The sequence below is a fragment of the Drosophila montana genome, unplaced genomic scaffold (assembly GCF_035044405.1).
Source record: "Drosophila montana isolate Dmon_TW-CO22-7 unplaced genomic scaffold, ASM3504440v1 contig_3639_1, whole genome shotgun sequence".
NCBI lineage: Eukaryota > Metazoa > Arthropoda > Insecta > Diptera > Drosophilidae > Drosophila > Drosophila montana.
The window spans coordinates 72,322-92,862 of record NW_026998523.1 but is presented as its reverse complement, the minus strand read 5'-3'; the positions used below and the strand labels follow the sequence as shown (position 1 = coordinate 92,862).

Sequence of the window (20,541 nt, the reverse complement as noted above, 5' to 3'; positions counted from 1 at the left end):
GCAATATTTGCGCTGTTAGCTGGATGGTAAGGAGAGGAGCGGAGGAGGGGACTGCAAAGATTCCACATAGAAGCCGTAAAGCCAGCCTAAAATGCATAAGACAATTTGTGCCGCCAGCCAAAGTCTATATAAATGTCTTACGACTATACAACTACCACTATTTATACAATCCTCCCATGTGTGTGTGTGTGTGTGTGGGCACGTTCATGTATGAAACTATACAAGCAGATCCAACGGTAACTGTTGTCTATATTTTACGTTAGTCCGAACCGAATGCGGACCATTTCCCTTTAATTATTCAGCTTGTAGCTGTCAGATCCATTAAGATTTTTAGTTGAGCGTCTAAATGACAGTTAGATATGGAATTCAGGGTAATATGAAATCAATTAAAATATAGGAAAGTGCTAACAGGCCTTTAGGTCAATAAAAGACGTCAAAGTTATGGCAGTGGAAAGCCTGTGAGGGAAGGGAATAGGGGGAGGATAAAAAGGATAACAAGTTATTAAGGGGATTCTGCGAATATACCAAGATTGTTTTATTGAATAAGTTTCTTCGACTATCTGATATGTATTTTAGCTCTCAGACCCTATTATAATCAACGCTCATCTTAAATATCGTTTAAGCTGAAGAGCCCAAACTTTCTTGGTAGTTTCTAGTATTAACTTACATTAAGAAAGTTTTACTATTTCGATAACTGTCTTAGTCTTATCAATTATTATAAAATTTCTTTAAAATATATTTCTCTGTATTTCTATTTTATTAGAAGAATTATTAGAATTTAAATTTCAGCATGCTACAAATTGCTATTATTCTCATATTTCGTTCAGGTTCATGATGAGGTTAAGGAGGCATATACTTATGTATATCACCTTGCTATAAATAGAGAGTCAAGACTTCGCTTAATCTGTCAAATGAATTCGGCAATATTTTTGCTATATATCACACTCTCTTAGAATATACCCGCACATAATCAATACAAATTAGAAAATAAACTTTTTTAAAGCCTTGTAGAACAGGGATTGGTACTTATTTTAATTAGAACAAATTATGTGAAGGGCTTCTTGGTAGGCATAACAAATTAGCCGGCAAAGAAGCTTTTTAATGTTTAATTAGAATGTTTGGCAAATTAATTTGAAAAAGACAAGACGACTTCTTTAATAACAGCGAAGAGTTTTTAAAGATGAAGAAGCACTTCATGGCGAATCCAACGATACCTAAGGGAGTGGGAGATGATACGAAGGACATGCCTCAAGAAAGTGAAGTTTGGAAGAGTAGAAATAAATAAATGCTATAAGGCAAAGCAGAAAGTTGCAGAAAAACCCAAAAAAGTTGTTCATAAGGTGTAAATAAAAATATGAAAGCTACATAAGATACGCTGTGGAAGAGCATCGCAGCCTCGTTGCTGGGGATTCAACTTTTGTTCAACTTCCGCTTGTGGATTTCGGATTTCGGGGGTTGGTCCTGAAGTCAGCGCTTCGAACAGAGGCCGTGCGAAAACAATCGCATGCCAAAGTCAACTTCACGCCGAATTGTCGTCAAAATATTGCCAGGGGCCGGAGGGTGTGGGTTTGCCCGAAGCCTGCTCAGTGATGAGTCCTGCCCGTGTCCTGGCCAACTGTCTTCGCTGGCTTTGTTGACACAGCAGCAGCATCAGCAGCAGTAGCAGCCGGCAGAGGCGTCGCTGCTGCGCTGGCATGCGCACACGCACAGGCACGCTCTGTTGCCTACTTCCAGGCGTCTTTGATGCTGTCGCCGTTCATTGTTGCGCTTTTGCTGCCATACAGTGCCCTCCCCTCTGCCCAAGGGGTGTCGTAAACATCTGTTTTGTGTTTGCCTTTTGCCTTCCAGACGCGCTCGCTCTCTCAGGTTGCGCACTCGGCTCTCTCTCTTTCTCATGCTCGCAGCATCCTGGCAGCGCTTCCATATGATGGCCAGCGACTGCTGCGCGTCTCCGTGGCAGTGCTCCGCATCAGTTCCAGCATCAACGCCACGGCGCACGGAGCCAGCTCGACTCGCAGGACACGCAGCAGCAACGCACACACACACAGCGTACGCAGAGCCAGATGCAGAGGCAGTGGCTGAGGCAGACGCCTGGCGCAGAGGCCCAAAGTGATTTTCACAACCAAACGATTTTCTAATTTTCCACGAGACAATTAAAAACGCATTAGCCAAATGGAGTTGCCACCGTCTAGCTGAGACTATTAACTGCCACATTTTGGCCAAAAAAATATATAAAAAATAACACACACGCACACAAAAATCTAAACGTGATTTTCCACAGTGCGTTGGCTGTTTTCTCTCCCCTCAAATATCGATTGCTGCTGCCTTGCATAAGTCCAGAGTTGGGTATACAAACGCAGTAACTCAGCGCGTCTGAAAGGTGTAAAAAAAAAAAATACAAATAATAAAAAAAAAACCAAATAAAAACAACAAAAGATTGGAACACGAGATGCTGCAACGCCCAGAACACAAGAACGCACACGAATGCACAAGAACAACGATGGCAACTTGTCGAAATTAAGTTTTAATTGTACATATTGAAGCCAGCAGCGGGGCAATGGCGATGATGATGTTGATGCTGCAGCAACAACAGCAACTGAGGCAGCGCCAAATGCGGACAAAGTGAATTTTAAACAATTGACAGCAGCAACAGCAACACGAGTATCAACAACAGCAGCAGCAACAACAACAAATGAGGCAGCTCCAATTGCAAGCAAAGTAAATTGTAATCAATTGACAGCAGCAACAGCAACAGCATCAACAACAGCAGCAACAACAGCAGCAACAACTAAAGCAGCAACAACAACAAGAGCATTAACTACAACAACAGCAGCAACAACAGCAACAACATCAACAATAGCAACAAGAACAACATCAGCAGCAACAACAATAACAAGAGCAGCAGCAGCAACATCAGCAACAACGAAAATTTTATATATAGCCTCAGCAGATTTCGAGCAAAGGTACCTCGCAGTGTGTGTGTGTGTGTGTGCGTGTGTGTGTGTGTGTTTGCTAACATTTATTTTTGGGCCAAAATGGATATCGCCCTCCGTGGCACAGCATCAACGACTGGCACTGGCTCGGCCACAGGCACTGGTAAGTCCTTGAGAACTAAGTCACTGAACTGACGCTGAACGCAAAACATGTCAGTTCGAAGACAGCTACAAGCAGTTACAGTTACAGCTACAGCTACAGTCACAGTTAAAGCAAAACACACACAAATAATCACATAACATTGTGTATGATGTGTGTGTGTGTGTGTTTTGCTGCTATTGTGATTCATTTGTCTGTCCTTCTAATGGAAACAAACGCAAATACTCAACAACAATTCATTTCGCAGGTTTACATCATGCCGTCTCATTGGGCAACATTGGGGTCTCCACGAAGGTTGGTTGCACACTAAAAATATAACACACTGACCGAATATTGTATGAGCTGTAGTTGGGCAGAAGTTAGAGTATCATTAACAAAAGAAATGTTAGCAAACTTATTTGGTGTTATAAGAAATAATATGCAAGAGAAAGTGTATTTAATAATTTTATTGTTTTTACCTTTTTTATTATTATTATATATCTTAATATTTTAATTAATTTTTCTTTTTTTATTATATACTAAAACAATTATGGTCTTCGGTAAAGTCTACACCACATCCATAAACTTGACATGTATTCGAACCCAAATATTAATTGTAAACGTTTTTATAGTTTAGTCAATTGAAATTTAATTTTCTCATATATATCATTATATATTAATATATATTTTTATATTATATTATATATTTTATCTTTAACAAAATAATTACGATATATTGTTATTGTCTAGGGTCAGGTTCCATCTTTTAATTGAATATTTTTATATTCTTTTATTTTAACCAGATACATTTAACTCATGTTTCGCATCATTTCTTAATGCTAAAACTAAGACTTACAAATTTAAAACATCTTCTTTTTTAAAAAGAAGAAATACATCATTTTAACAGCTTAAAACACGAAATAGATATATAACGTATACGCACAGGAAATATCTTAAAGTTATTAAAAAAATTTAACAAACATTTCTAATTTAAATGGATGCTATTATCGAGAACTTCTGTTGAGTTAAATAAATAATTATTATTATTTTATTATTATTTAATATTCGCGTTACATGTGGCGTATGCGTAATATTTGATTTGCCACTTGTAAAGTTTCGAGCTTTAGTTTGTAGTTTTAGGCTAGGCACTGACAAAGCACCAATCTCTAATCCCTATCAGGCCACCTATTCCAGCCACATGGATCGCAACTACGACTCTGAGGATGAGCACACGGGTCGTCGACGTTTGCGTCAAACTCATTCCACCGAATTGCAGCCTCGCACCTCCGTCTATTCGCGCGGGGACATAAGAGAACAGGTGAGCGGGCGCCACGATTACGATTAGCAATGCACAACTTACCTGTCTCTCTCTCTCTCCCCCTTCTCTATATAGTACTGCCTTACAGATCGTCAGCTGCACAGCATTGAGCAGCGTCCGCGTCGGGAGCGTTTCTTCGGCTGCCTGTCGCGCCGAGGCCAGACACAGACGGGCAGCTTTCTGGGGGGCTGTGTGGGTCGACGTGTGCCCTCCGACGAGAATCTGGCCGCCTATGCGCCCTTCGAGAAGTATCCGCGGTGCGTGTTATCAATCGAATTTCTCGTAATATTTGCTAATTTGGCTTTTGTTTAGCTATCAAAACAACTATACGGACACACACGAATTGGATAGTTCCTATTTTCGCCGGCAACCGGCATCGATTTTGAGCACCGGCAAGTCCAGTGAACCGGATTTGGGTGGTCGGTACAGCTGGATAGGTCAATCGGCACAGATGAACAACAACAGCGATTATCAAACGGAAACAAGGTATGAGTCTTACAAAAAGTCGTAGCCGTAAGCCCCCGCCCAATCAAACCGTAAAATGCTATGCCAAACTGTCGGTAGAGATCATGCTTAAACTGTCGCACTATCTGTTGATTCTCTCTCTGTCTCTCTACCCATATATATACATAAGACACTTCTATGTAAAACGCTTGCAATGCTTGCTCTTAGCTATTCCCATGCAACAACAACAACAACAATAACAATAACTATTACAACAACTACAACCAGCCTGCATATCATCTTTGCATAATGCCAAACGCTTTTTGCTTTCAAGGTCTATCGCTTTCTGTAAACTACACTACAATATCTTTGCGATTGCCACAAAACCCAAAAACCAAAAAAAAAAAAAGAAACAATCGAAAATCAAACAAAAAGCTGTAAAATATATTTCCTATATACTTTTCGTTATTCATTCACCTTCCCCCACTTCTCTCTAAAACGACTAAAAACCAATTAAACCAAATTGAAACCAAATCCAAATAACTAAATGAACAAAATGTGTAAAAAGGGCAACTTGTTGTACAGCACCACTTGAATCCTTTTACCAGGATGTTTTGCTACGGAATTATTATGTCGAGCTATGCGCTCCACCACATCCTACACCACCAACATCACACACCACCAATCAAATCGCTAATGTAAATGTTTGGTATGTAAAGTGATCAACCAAAGAATGATCTTTAAATCTTAACTTAAATTAATTACAATTTAACTTAAACTAATAATTAAGAAAAACGTTTTAAAAGTGCGCTAATTAAAAATGAGTTTTTTTTTCTTTAGTATTTAAATGCTATGTGTCTGCACGTGACTAAAGTTCGAGAAAAGAGAGCAATGTTTGTTAGCTATATGCCCAATATAATAATAATTCTCTAATAGTTCTCGGTCCACATTCTGTTCCACAGCTCGTATCACTGCCCCACATATGCCACGATGCCCATGCCACAGCAGCAGCTGCAACAACAGTCTGGCAACCCCAGGTGAGTAGCTCAAACAATTAAAATAAAAAGATATGTATAAAAAAAGCATTCTTTTACGATCTTACCAAATGTGCTGTCAAAATGTATGTTAGCTAACAGCTAGTTTAATTTGAAGTCCACTTTAATTACCATTCAATTCACCAGCCTCTTTTTAAGGAAGTCTTAAGAGCTGCGTCCAAGTCTCGCAACGTCGAAAAGCGAATACCATATAAATGATATAGGGAAACAAGTAGAAGAAAATTTCAAAACTAATATTAGGCTGCCAGCAACAAATGCTTAAGAAGAGGAAATGTCACCAAACATTATGTTAAATTGCATGCCACCTTCAGCTAGAACATAAAAACACTTGAAACTTTCCCTCAACTAATATCTGAATATCTTTCGATCCACAGAACTAAGCACGTAAGCTTCGCCCGATCTCATACCCTGACCAGCTTCGACGCCGTCAATGCGGGCTTTCGCTCTTCGGAACGCTTGAAAAGCGCTCGCAGTCAGGAGCGTTTGATTGGTGGCAAGAAGCCTATCATTGCAACGGGCTCCATGTACGAGACTCTGCAGCCCATGCTACCCCATCAGCAGCAACCACAGCAGCAGCAGCAGCAACAACAACAACAACAGCAGAGCTCGACGCTGCCGAAGACCTGGCTGCCAGCTCCAGTTCAGCTGCAGCCATGTCAGCATCACCATGCTCCCATTCACTTGCATCAGCAGTTACCAGGTAAGCCTGGCTAAATTCCCCAACCCACTTTGTGCAATCTTACCGAAACCCCTTACTTAAATCCGCAGACAACATGGTGGGCCTGATTATACCGCAGCCGCTGCCTCTGGCTCTGCCGCCTCCCAGTCCCGAGGTGCTCATTATCGAGAAGAAGTTCCGCAGTGCAATGAAGACGCAGGCAACCCAAACGGAGGTGGCGGCTCGTCGCGAGGGCCTCTCCAATTCCCAGCTGCTGGCCATGAGTCCACGTGCTCCTCATTGCATCAAGGTCATGTCGCAGGGCGCCCAGACGAACGGCCTGCAGAATGGCAAAAAGCTAACGAAGAGTCTGTCGGAGATACCCAATGGCAAGGATCTGATGCATCAGCATTATCAGGGGTAAGTCTAGGCTATTTATATTACAGGGGTCAGTAAACTTTTTACCAAGAGTAGCATATAAGCTGCTAAAGAAGAAGTCTAGAAGACTATTACAAGACAAGGAATTTTTATGATTTGTGGTCATATAGGACCCAATAAATCCTGCTATAAATCCTTCGAATATATCCACTTATATCTTCCTGTAAGTTACTGGAGTCTAGTAAAGAGCCTTTTGTCTTGTGTCTTGTAGACGAAATTATAGATTTAAACGAATCTATAGATCCTCTCACACTCTTTCGATCAAGGAACCTGAAGGCACCCCAACTAACCATCTCTCCTTGCTGCCTTTCAGTTCGGCCTATCCTCACGACTTGATATATCGCACCCAATCACAAGATGTGGTCCCACTGCAAACAATCTCCGATGCACAGAACAACATCATGTACTATAAGCCGCCGCCGCCGCTGCTGGACGCGCATAGCTACGGTCTTGGCATGGAGCATCTGAGTCGGGGCCGGGTCGAGCAGAATGTGGAGTACGTAAATGTGAATGCAGCTGCGCTGGCGCTGAACGAGAGCTTCGACTACGAGAGCAACAGCTTGCCACGACGGGCGTGCACCTCGCACGTCCGCACCGAGACGGATTACTTTTCGAACAGCCTGCCCCGGCGTCCGGATGCACTGCACAGCCACGATGTGTGCAAACACATCACGGAGTGCGCCGAGCTGATGACGGACAGCGTTCCGCTGGATTTCACGCGACCCCATTTGCTGCCGCCGCCCAGTGAGTACTGCAAGAACGACGATGATCCTGTCGAGGATTACTTCGACGATGAGGAGGAGGAGGAAGAGGATGTGCGAGCACATGAAACGGAGAGCTACAGCTCAGAGGTGTGCATGGAACAGGTCGTGGCGGCGGCGCAGAATCGTCGCATGTCCATGTTACCCATGGACGGCTCACCCTTCAGGCGGGACGATGTACGCCGCCAGTCGATGCCGATCTATGGGCAAACAGAGAAACTGATCGATGGCTTTGGGCCACGCAGCTCGTTTCGGCATCGCGACAAGGTCAGTTGCTTTGCGAACGAGCCGTCGCCGCGGGACGAACAGGAGATCTTCATAGACTTCAAACCACATGTCTCGCCCAAGCCGAGTCCCAAGCAGCAGGTGAAGCATCGCAAGCAGCACAAGGCGGAGATAGCCATGCGCAAGATGCAGCAGCAGCGGCTGGCACAGGCGGCCGCCCTAACGCTGCCCAAGTTGAAGCAGCCAGTCGAGGTTGAGGCTAGAAAAGTTGAGCTTGAGCCCAGCGACGAGGAGGACGACGAAGAGGAGGAGGAGGAGGAGGACGATGATGCCAATGAACAGGCACAGCAGGAGCACGAGCCCGACTCGGAGCAACCGCAGGCGGACGACGATGATCCAATCTATGAGAATATCACGCCCTGCGCCTGCAAGCTAGAGCCAGCGGCCACCGAGCTTGTGGACAAACGGACGCAGTTCCGGAAGCGTTCGGTTAGCCTGGACGATGACTATGCCGCCGTGACGGCCGCCTGTCCGGCGCCCAGCTTGCGTCTGCCCTCCACGCCGGCCAGTCCCTGTCGCGATGAGCTGCTGCTGGCCAATGTCTCAACTTATCCATCCTCAGACTCGCTGGCCAACGACACCACCCGCGATCACTCCGACGGCATCTGGAATGAGTCCCAGGTGACCGTGCTGACGGCCGAGCAAAGGGACATCTCCGATGGCTCCTACAGCTCCAATCTGTTGCTCACGCCCTCGTCCAAGCGCAAGAATCTGCTGCTGCAGCATCAGCAGCGCAGCTCCGTGGACACAGATGCTCTGGACCTTGAGGAATTGGTGAGTCTTGAATGGACACAAATCCCTCTCCCACCTGAACTCTTAACGCTTCTTCTTATAGAGTCCCACCTATGGCCTCCAAACACTGCCCAAGATCATAAGGACGCCCACGCCCACAACCACAAAGCCGGCGACGGTGCCCACCCAACCGATCCTGACGCCCGCCATTGCCGTGACGCCCTCAAGCAATCAGCTGCCGGACTCGATTAGCTCCCCTCTGCCCAAGCGTAGCATGGCATCCAGAAGCTCTATGCCAGATGCCCGCCAACTGATGTATGTGACCGGAGTGCCCAAACAGCGGTAGGTTGAGGTCTCAGCCAAGCCCAATGCGAACATCCATTTAACATTCTTTCGTTCCGCTTAGCCACTCGGACGCCTCGTTTCTGCCCTCCGGCACGGAATATGCGCGCAGCGCCGACATTTCCGAGTGCAGCACAAATACAGATGAGTATGCGACCTGCACGGATACCTCGAAGCGTACACCAGGTATTAAGACACCGCCGACCACGACTAGCTCATCGTCGACTACACAAGTGCCAGGTTTGGGGCCCCCAAGTATTGTGATTGTGTGTGTCTGTGTATGTGTATGTGTGTGTAGTCCACATGTGTGTTACATCCATGAATGTTGTGCCGTATTCCCGGACTCAGTCAGTGCTCATCCCTACACCAATCACGCTTGCCGCCTTAGTACTATTCTAGCCTCTTGTATAGCCTAACGCCTCTTAGCTCATCCACATTCACGACTCTCTAGTTTGTTGTTGTTGCTTGACGAACGCCTTGCCCGCAATGCTTTAGCTGTCTTTAGCCGTCAATTATAAAGATCTGTACTAAAATATGTCCATCTCGCATTTGTAGTATCCACGCAGAGCTCACAGCTGGAGAAAACCCATGCGGGCAGCTCATTCGAGAGCGCAAGTTCGCTTTACTCCATGCGCGAGGAACTGCTGCAGCATGACGAGAAGCCGCCCGCAAAAGGCGCACAGCTGAAATCCCCGATGGGCTCGTCGGCTGAGCTGACCAGGAAATCGCCCTCGCACTCCATAAGCAGCACCACCTCATCGGGCAGCTGTCAGGTCTCGGGCCAAGCCATCAAATCACCCGCCAAAGAGTGTGAGCCCCAAACAGTTGGCAGCGCCGCCAGCGGCCAGATGAAGGTTAGCGCCGCGGAGACGGCGCCGCCGAAGCCCAAACCGGAATCCATATCGGAGGATGAGCGCAGCGAGGTGCGTTACTCCTCCTCCGGCTACTACGAAAGTCCGCATGATGAGGAAGACGAGGAGCAGGTCCAACCCAGCTGCAAGTCGCGTCGCCAGCGGCATGAGGACGAGCGCAAGCGACGCAAGACCTGCATGAAGCTGGACATCGAGAAGGAGAACATGCGCGCCCTCACCAGTCCCATCAAGAAACCCAGCGGCGCCGCCAAGCAGCAGTCGCCGGAACAGCACAGCGCTGGCATTCTCGAGGGCGGCAGTCCCAGCAAGATGAAACGTTTCCGTCCCAAGATACGGCGACAGCTGCGCAAGAGCTCCAGGGAGGATGTGCTTGCTGCGGCTGCCGCTAGACGCACGCGTGCCACGCCCACCATTTATGGGCTGAGCAGCGTCAGCGGCGACACAGAGCTGCTGCTGGATGCCAGCATGACCAGCACCATGGGATCCAGATCCAGCTCCGCAGCAATAGCAGCAACAGCAGCAGCAGGCGCAACAGTAACAACAGCTTCTGCGGTTGCCACAACGACAACCACGTCGGCCTCTTCCACGGGCACTGCCACACTGCAGGATCAGGAGGCGGCGCCACCACCCACTATGAGAAAGCCGCATAGCTGTGCCACGCCCACAGCGCTACTATCGCCCAAGCTGGCGGCTGCCGTGCCCGTGCCCGTCACCAAATCCGCCTCCGATGCAGGTCAGCTCAAGGCGAAGTCCATTGAATCCTTGCGCTCCGTGTCGCCCGGCTCGGACTCGGTCTTCTACAGCGAGGCCGACGGCAATGCGGCTAGCACGGAGCAGGGCCATTGCCTGCACTGCGGCAAGGAGATGGAGGGCAAGCAGCACAACAACACAGTCAGCGAACTGGCCGGCGACTCCGTCGAGTCCATACCCTACATCGAACAGGAGGCGGACATTGTGAAGCCGCCCTCTGATTTCGCCGACTCGCCGGTGACCACGAAGACCACCCAGCGGCTGTACAAGAAGATGGATAAACGCTTTCGCTCCGAGGAGCGATACCATGGCGAACGGGGCAGACACTACAAGACCAGGCAGGAGAACATACGCGCCAAGGTGAGTTATGCGGGAGAATGGGAGCCAGCTGGAAAGAGAGAGGGGGTAAATTCAAGGGAAAAAGAGAGAGAGAAAATGGAGAGAAAAAGAGAGAAAAAAGAGAACGTCTATTATCGGCACGCACCAGATAAGATTCCCTCGTAGACATATTTTTTATACGAAATCTTTATTTCTGATCAATTGTTCCTATAAGCTTCACGATCTGAGATGATTGTCCAGACATGTTAGTAGAATAGGTCTTGACAGATCTTCCAAAAAGGAACTCAGTTTACGACCGATTTTCCCAATAGAGTTATATCAGATATTATTCAGATGTTGATCAAATGTTACTCATATGTAAAAAGAATGGTAGAACTCGTAATTGCCTACCTTGATTAGGATACATTCATTCATTTTTGACCGATCTTTCTATATAATAATGCTCCGACTTGTCCGATTTCGATATATATAGCGCCCGCAGCAGAAAGAACAGCCTGTGCAAAGTTTCATGCCGATAGCTTCAAGAATGAGCGATTTTGAAATCAACTGGGCTGTTAATACTCATCAAGAATGTGTATGTATTTATTTATTTTTATTTATTATTTATTATTTATATTTATTTATTTATTTATTTACTTATTTACTTATTATTTATTATTTATTTATTTTCTTTTGTTTTTATATGTGCTTTACATATTTTATAACCAAATCTCTGCAAGACTAACAAAATGTGTATTAACCTTGATTTCCCTTCCGATTCTGTGCAGAGCGAGGAACGTGGCCGCGCGCCTAGTCTGCCCAATACACCCATACTGCGACCCGCCGGCTCGAGTCCCTGCGTACTGCCCGATATCAATACGGAACAGAGTCAGCATATCATCTATAAAGGTCACTACGATGCGGGTCGCTACACGCGCCTAACCGACGATGATCTGTGGACGCAACTGGATCACCAGTGCTTCGGTAGGTTCTCTTTTCTCTAGTTCATTTTCAAGCCCATTAATTTGAAAGTCGTAGATCGTTCCTTCGCAGATCGTTCCCGCGAGCGTCGCGCTTCCACCGAGTCGGAGAGGGGCTTCCATGCCAAGTATCAGGTGATCTTGCATCGTCTGGTTCAGCGTCGCTGCACACTCGAAATGTATCATCGCCAGAAGCACAACAACTTCCGTAAGTGTGCGATGCACAGGGAACACCCTGTATGGTTTTCTATATTTGGCACAACGTGCGCGTTGAATTGTAATAAAAGAGCCACGAGAGAGCGCTTTTTGTGCCCTAACAAAGAGTATTCCAATTATATCAAGAAATTTGTCACGCACAGACCACGTAGAAGATTTTTCTATGCAACTTATAGAATCTCCAAGTTTCGCTAGAAATGAATTGTCTTCTAATATTTATATAAAATATTCAAAATCCCTAAACATGTAAGAAACTTTTAATCAAAATTAATTGGAAAATATTATTTAAACACCTCTAAGCTTCAAAATTCGGACCCAAACAGAAAACTATATGGCCAAAATCTTGTACTATGTATAGCCTCCATTTAATTTTGGAAATTTGCAAAAGTTTTCAATGGCATAAATTTTCAAAAAATTTATAGTTCTTAAAATAATCTTTTAAAAATGTAAAGATTTTTCACGTGACTATTTCGAAGGGTATTAAAGTTTCGGCATTCACCCGCTTGTTCACGCCACTTTCCTTATGATAGTGGGTCGGTGGCGCTCTGACTTTTCATGACCGGCACTTGGCATACGAAAAAAGTAAAAAGCGGAAAAAAAATAGTTTTTTATGTTTGATTCTGTTATCGAAAATAGTTGCGATGCGTGCTTTGTTGTGTGCCGATGCGACGGAGCGAACGCCTTTCGATCGGATCTCGTTATAATCAAATGTGAAAAGTGCAAATTCTGCCGCGTCCCAAATTTCAGTTCCAAGTTTTCAAGGCGATTGTCGATCGTCAGCGCTAAAAAAAAGTACACATATTTACACAATAATTAATCCAAATGATTGGTGGGTAAACAAAAAATTCGCATTTCACATGCCAAGCGCTGGGGCCTTAAATTGTATTTTCCAAATGCCACAGAATTAATATCGTCGAATTCGGCGCCAGATTCGGTGCGCCGTAAGCTTGAGGAGGTCTTGAAGCTAATGCTCTTGGTATGGGCACGTGAGAGTTTCGTCATATCAACGCTCAGCAATGGCGCGCACGGTAATGTGTCCGGAAATAAAAGCACATAAATCACATCTCGCACAGATCTGTAGATGAGCCTATGATATATATATCTTTTATCTGTTTCCCTACATATCTTTTAAATTGTTTCCCTCGCACAGGCGTGGACAAGACGGTGGTCGTGAAGAGCGATTCGGGTGAGTTTGGCTTTCGCATACACGGCTCCAAGCCGGTGGTGGTGGCTGCCATTGAGCCGGACACGCCGGCGGAGAGCTCCGGCCTGGAAGTTGGCGACATTATCATATCGGTGAATGGCGTCCAAGTGCTGGACAAGCATCACACGGAGGTGGTCAAGATAGCGCACGATGGCTGTGAGAAGCTGGAGCTGCAAGTAGCCCGCACAATTGGCGTGCTCATGCACCAGCAACTGGAGCCGCCCAGTCAGCCCATCTTCAGCGGTTACCTGTGGCGGCAGAGCGGCCAGGCGAAAGGTGCTCCCAATACCAAGAAGTGGGTGCGACGCTGGTTCTCGCTGCGCCCAGACAACTGTCTGTACTACTACAAAACGGAAGATGTAAGTCACTCAAATACACATATCAATATAATTCCCAACTAGTTTTCGAAATAATACCTACGAGAACAATTTAGACCAGCATATTTATGTCTTATATCACACATTATGGGAAAAATATTTGTAGTTAAATATGCAAACTATATTTTGTGATATATGACCATTTATTCATTATTGTATATATCATTCTCGTTGTTCCTATGATACTTGCGATTTCAAAGTTAGTTTTTCAACTAGTTCTCAATTTTTTGAGCTTCCTTACGACCACACAGAGAATATTTTATTGCAATGATGAAATGGTATCTTTCCTTCCTAGGAAAGTCTAGAAAATATTAGATATTTTTAAAATCGAACAAGCTATAGATTCACCTCTAATCTATAATTATAAAGCATATAATTTTAAAAATACAAAATATTTTTTAAAACTTTTTTTCAAAAGATACGGAACTAGATTTTGAGCTTCTTAGATAATGAATACAGCTAAATATATTAAAGAACCCATTTAGTATTTGGCGTAGTTTGTTAAAGTCTTAAATTTCGCTACAGCTTACAATATAAATTCATGTATTAAAATAAAAACACGTGCAAGATATTTTTAGATAATAACGAACTAATTCTGTTCATGAAAGTTTTCAATAAATTATCATAATCTTGATCATAGTTTTCAGCACTTTAGCTCAAAAGCTTTTTACTTTTTAATTTAATCCTTTAACAAAAGAAGTTAGATATTTGAAGAACAAAGAAGATAGATTTCTTAATAATCGATCATTAGGAAACTAAGCAGAGGACTTATAACTAATGACAAGTGAGTCAGTTGAGTTTATTAAGATATCAAAAATAAAACTGACTCAATTCGTTTATGTCAACTAATTAATTTAAAACTTAAAATGCTGTTAGTTAAAGTAATTAACGTAATGGAACAGTCTGTTATTAGCAACTGTTAGAGTAAAATATTACAGCTTACAAATATTGTTTAAAAATGTTATTTCAAATTTCTTTTAATAGGATTCTCAGCCCGTGGGTGCCATGATAATGGCCAAGCATACTGTGGACTTGTGCCCCCTTGATATAGGCAAGCCGTATGCCTTTAAAGTGGACTCTGGCGAGGGCATACCCATGTATGTGGCCGCTGACTCCGAGGAACTGGCCAGCAGATGGTTAAATTTGCTGCGCCAAGCGGCCACACAGGATAATCAGTGGCTGGACAAAAGGTTGGGGGACATTGATCTTCCAACTCTCTTACTCACTCTCTCTCTCTCTCTCGCTCTCACTCTCTCTCTCATATCTCTCCCTTGCAGTGCCCGCTGTCTGTACCAGAGCCCCGGCAACATTGTGCGACCCGATTGCTTTGGCCATTTGCTCAAATTGGGCTCAAGGTGGTGCGGCTGGTCGAAACGCTATTGTGTACTTAAGGATGCCTGCCTCTATTTTTATCAAGATTCAAATAGCAAAAGTGCATTCGGTGAGTCACAAGACAGACCATAAAGAAGTCTGCTCTAGAATGGTCTAGTTAAGAGTAATAGGCTTAGAGATACCCTGTAGCCCGAAACTAATGCTAAACAAGTCCTGCATCAAAAATACGTTCGAATACAGAAAAGTGCAGCTGAAATTCAAATTATAAAAAAGAAGCAAAAGGTTTTTTAAGACCAAACAAGATCTGATTGGGCTATGATCAGCCCCAAAAGTCTCTAGATTATCATACCCATGTTAAATAATTTTTGGGTTACAGGGTATTCTAGCAAATAAACAGACAGCAGACGCATGCAGCTAATTAATTAACATTTTGTGAATCAATTTGGTTTTCGTCTAGGCATGGCCTGTTTGCACGGCTACAAAGTGGCCTCGATGTCCACGAATGCGTCCGGCAAGAAGAACTCATTCGAGATAATACCACCAGAAGCGAAACTGCGTCATTATTATTTTTGCACCGAAAGCGAAATGGATAAAAAGCGGTAAGATCTCTCAACATTTGTTTTGATTACCTTTGCAAAAAAACTCTTGTAATTTGCAGTTGGATATCCGCACTGGAGTACTCGATTGATCGGTGGATCAAGTCCGGGTAACTAAGGTTAAAAACACGCTCCAGATCGGCGTTCAGTAGCCGACACAAGCGTCGTAGCTTTAGCTACTTTATGGATTAGTTAACGTCTGCAGTTCATATATTTTGGACATTAGTACGGGTACTAGGTACTACCAACTAGCTCTTAAGCAAAAACGACAACAACAGCAACAACAAACACAAATTATATAGAAAATAGTCCAGAGTTTTTTATAGCTACTAAGACAAGGAATTTAGGCAGTCAATCGTCGAATCGGGGGCTTAAAACTATTTTGAAGTGCGCATACAAATTGCAATATACCATAGAGAAATTTTGGTGTGTATTCTTGTTATATAATTATTATAGCTTATGTTTAGTGAGGTTGTCTTGTTATACACACATTCACACACACACACACACACACACACACACACACACACACATGCACATACACACCATATATACATGCATAATGTAGCGTATGATATAGTACTTATATATATATAGTCATATAGCAGACCAACATATTGTCTAAAGTGTGTTTGAGTTGAAAACAAAATTCGTTAGGCTTAATCGATTGAGAGATAATTAGGTATTCAAAGGCTCAACCACATGGCAATTGATATCCATGTTAGACGGGTATCTAAACAGTGAGATAATATTTACAAGATTGCAGATTAAATTTTTGGGGAGGAAAACAAAAAACTACTCATGACCAATTTCACAGACATCCAGCAGATAATAGGAAACTTATCATGAAAGGGGTACTAGATATATATAGGCTGTATTAGAAAGGTTTAATATTTGAATGTTTAGTTCCGCACTAGATACAAAATTATTGCATGTTATATACGGTTTTCGTCCCTACAACAATATGAGGAATATGAAAAACAAACAAGATGGTTTATTAGTTAGACACAATTATTATTGATATGTATAGCTTTTTTATAAACATTAAAATCGGGGGGAGAAAGTGTATCACATTGTAGCTAAGCTTAGTTTTTTGATAGATTGAGTTTTTTGGGATGGCCATTAAGTTTTCGAGACACAATAATAATATGGCAAATACTTTATGAGTACATTGAATACTTCACAATCCAGTAGTTACTTTGTCATATATGCGATATATGATCTTTAAATATGCTGATTTCCCTTCTTTTGTGGATCAGTGTGTGCATATTGAGTGCAATTTATTTTGTTAGTGTTACACACACACACATAAACACACACACGCACACACGTATATATATTTTATATATTTTAAATAGAGATATCCAATTATTGAGTGTGTGCCGATTCATTTAGATAATACTTTATTATATATATTATACATGACAGCGTGACAGCCAGTTTTATGTTATGTGGAAAATGTGAGCAAACCATTAAAAAAGAAAAAACAAATACCGAAAAATAAAAACACTAAATAAGAGCTTTAATTATTAAATAAAGAATATACCAAGAACAATTGTGAAATTGTGCCACATTTTAATTCAAGCGAGAGGTTATAGAATTATGCAAGCTGGAATTTTAGATGAAATCGCTTTTAATCTGACTGCTAAACTTGGCTGCAAATGCAACAGCCTTTAATCTGACTGCTAAACAAGGCTGCAAATCCAACATATATTTTCGATGATCTGCTTCACAGTTCAACACAGTGTCTGGAGCTAAGGTGTGGTACGTGAGCCTGATATTCTTTATTCCATATAAGCCCATCGTCAAATTTCCTTCCGATTTGATTTGTTGTATTCAAAATATCGTTAACCCTACTCAAAACTAAAAAATGCTGCAAAAGTATTTTCGCATATTCAAAAAATAATTGTTAATATTATTGAAACAAATTTTGTCTAACATGTGGTTCGATTATACCCTTGTTTAGGTTCGGCTTTGCTTTATCTAATTTATCCGATTCCAGAATCGGTTCATGTTAAATAATAAGCTGGAAGTCCGATCTCAAACCGGTTCGGTTCTAACCAGGTTTGATCTCTTGCGATCGACTGTATTTTAGTTAATACTTTAATCTATGCAAAATATAATTTTACAACAAGTTCAGTAGAATTGGCCTTCCTTCTAAGGATAGCCGTTCCCATGTCTAAGACTATGCCAATGACAAATGTGTAAATTGTGGTACTGCTGACAGCTTGAGGGCATTGAAACGGGCCTAAACATCATTAATTAGGCTCAATGATGCAACGATCTCGGGTCCTACCTGCAACTGCAACTATCCGTCTGCCACTTTGCCCCTGGACCAATCCGTCAGGCTCTAAACGCAAACGAAGCATTTCGAATGCGATCAATGAACCTGTCAGCCTCGACTCGCCACTCGCCACTCGCGACTCTCGACTCCGGCTCTAGCTGCACGGTTGTTTAACACAAATTTTGAGTAATTTATTTCAGATCGTAAAGAGCTGCAAAATATGCACACACGGCAGCCGGCACCGAGAAGTCAACGACTAGCATAACAATTCGCTCGCCCTATGGGACTGCTACCGTTTTTGTTTTTTGTCTGCCTCCAGAGCTGCCCCTGCCCCTACCTCTGCCCCTGCCGCTGTCTCAGTGTGTCTATTCGGGCCTCTACCTTGTGCTGCATGCAACTTGCCACTGCTCTCGGATTCAAGTCACGGCGTTGACAACAACAACAACAATAACAATTTAGTTCCACTGTGCGGCCCATGCCACTGCCTTAATTATCTCTTCTTTTCTCAGTCTCGCAGTCTGAGCCTTTTCTTTGTATTTCTTCTGCTGCTTCTTATATTGTTTCTTTGATTTTATTTCTTGGATTTTCTTTGCCACTTTTGAAACAGTTGGTGGCTCTTCATCATCATCATCAGCAGCATCATCATCATCATCGTGACCAGCATCATCAACATCATCTAGGCGTTTTCGTCAAACGTAACTCCCTCTCGGTGGGACCACAGACTCTGCAGTGGCAGCTCGCCAAGACCCTGACTGTGTTTCGTTTTTTTTCCTCTTAATACTTAGCCGCATACCTTTGTTGTTTTACATGTGCGGGAGAAAAGGTTGCCAGACTGTTGAACCATCAACCTGTTGGAATCGTGGAAAACCTACATACTTATGCACAAGTAATCAGGCATCTAAGTACAGGTACTCTTTGGGCAAATATATACTCAAGTTGCTTTTAAAGCCAAACTCTAAATCTTTTAATGCAGAGGATATTGCAACCATATCTAAATCTTTTATCTTTTATAGAACACGTTTCATTTTTAATTGTTTCTGTTATATAAATAAACTAGTAATAAATAAAGTATAGATTCTAAACAAATCTTATAATAGTGAACTTATATGGAACAAAGGATTTAATAATACAGGTAATTTGTGTGTGTGTGGGCGTGTTTGTGTGTGTGTGTGTTAGTGTATGCATGCAGGTATGTATGCATTTATGTATATATGCATGCATGTACGTTTGTTTCCTAATACCAAACGTAGACCAAGCTTATTTGACGCTGTGCTGCAAATTTAAATAAAACGAATTTCTACAAAGTGCTCTCCTCCTCGATTCTCAAGAATTCAAGTAGGCTCTGCAGTTTTTCATGCTTAGCTAGTAGTGTAGTGTTTTTTTTTTGTATATTTCGTTGTTTTTTCTTTGTATGTCTGTGTGTACATTTATATGTATATGTGTATACATTTATATGTATATGTGTATATATATGTAAGTGTGTATGTATGTGTGTATGTATGTATGTATGTATGTACGTATGTACGTATGTACGTATGTATGTATGTATGTATGTATGTATGTATGTATGTATGTATGTATGTATGTATGTATGTATGTACATATGTATGTATGTATGTATGTATGTATGTACATATGTATGTATATATATATGTATGTATGTATGTATAATTGTATGTACATATGTATGCATGTGTGTGTGTGTGTATGTATGCATGTATGCATGTATGTACATATATATGTATACCTGTATGTACATATGTATGTACATATGCATGTACTCATGTATGTATGTATACAAACAAACATGCATACATATACAAACAAACATGCATACATGTGTATACAAACTTAAAACTTCGCCCTAAAAATCTTTGAATCGGATTTTCCCCCGAGGAAGCTTGGATTCTACGAAAAGTGTGAAACACGCCTCAAATGATTTTTTGAAATAGACTATTTTTTAAGTAAATTTTCCAATAGGCGAATAAAGTTTTGCAAAGAATTATTATGGTGAAATTTAAGTAGCAAAATAGAAGCTATTGGGAGTATTACCTGAAATCTTATTTTTTCTCGCAGAGGCTATTAGAATTAATAATTAAACGAACCTTTACGATATATCTAACCTCTAGAGTGAGCATATATTTGTAATTTGTATTTCTTTGATATATTAAATCATATAATTGTATTTTTTCCAATATAGGAAATACCTTTGGATACTAAGAGCCAATAATACAAATAGAGTACTTAGAAATGTAATTTTCAATAATGTCCCCCCAGCTCTTACGACTCACAAATCATACCCTACCACCATATCATATTAGGTTCGAGTCCCCCAAGCCGCAAGCGGCCACCGCAGTTACTCCCTCGCGCATTGGAAACGTACCGAGCTGAATGCAGTCTGGCAACCCGTGAGTTTGTTCGTCTACCCTCGAAAACGGTAAGCAGTCGGTAAACAGGTAGCTCTCTAACTGACAATAACTCGTCGTACGTATGCACGTTCCGTGTGT

The 20,541-nt window shown here is 42.6% G+C and overlaps 2 protein-coding genes across 11 annotated transcripts in view; one reads left to right on the top strand and one right to left on the bottom strand.

The window, feature by feature from the left end:
• The window catches only part of LOC135435609 (protease inhibitor 1), an 85,943-nt gene that overhangs the window by 55,927 nt on the left and 9,475 nt on the right, over nucleotides 1–20,541 (bottom strand). The gene's annotated exons all lie outside the window — the stretch shown is intronic.
• On the top strand, nucleotides 1,968–17,305 carry LOC135435588 (uncharacterized). Of its 10 annotated transcripts, none has more exons than XM_064692726.1 (20): nucleotides 1,968–3,096; nucleotides 3,341–3,387; nucleotides 4,267–4,390; nucleotides 4,466–4,647; nucleotides 4,703–4,876; nucleotides 5,403–5,543; nucleotides 5,797–5,871; nucleotides 6,264–6,589; nucleotides 6,658–6,967; nucleotides 7,299–8,805; nucleotides 8,867–9,105; nucleotides 9,170–9,345; nucleotides 9,661–11,087; nucleotides 11,834–12,029; nucleotides 12,084–12,233; nucleotides 13,392–13,804; nucleotides 14,807–15,012; nucleotides 15,100–15,263; nucleotides 15,612–15,753; nucleotides 15,813–17,305. In XM_064692726.1, exons 2-20 carry the CDS (start codon nucleotides 3,350–3,352, stop codon nucleotides 15,862–15,864), a joined length of 6,042 nt encoding a protein of 2,013 aa, XP_064548796.1. In that variant the 5' UTR covers nucleotides 1,968–3,096; nucleotides 3,341–3,349; the 3' UTR covers nucleotides 15,865–17,305. The 10 variants fall into 10 exon arrangements, with proteins under 10 accessions (XP_064548796.1, XP_064548795.1, XP_064548794.1 ...); XM_064692725.1 differs by having other exon boundaries at nucleotides 4,253–4,390; nucleotides 9,170–9,291; nucleotides 12,099–12,233; XM_064692724.1 differs by having other exon boundaries at nucleotides 4,253–4,390; nucleotides 9,170–9,291.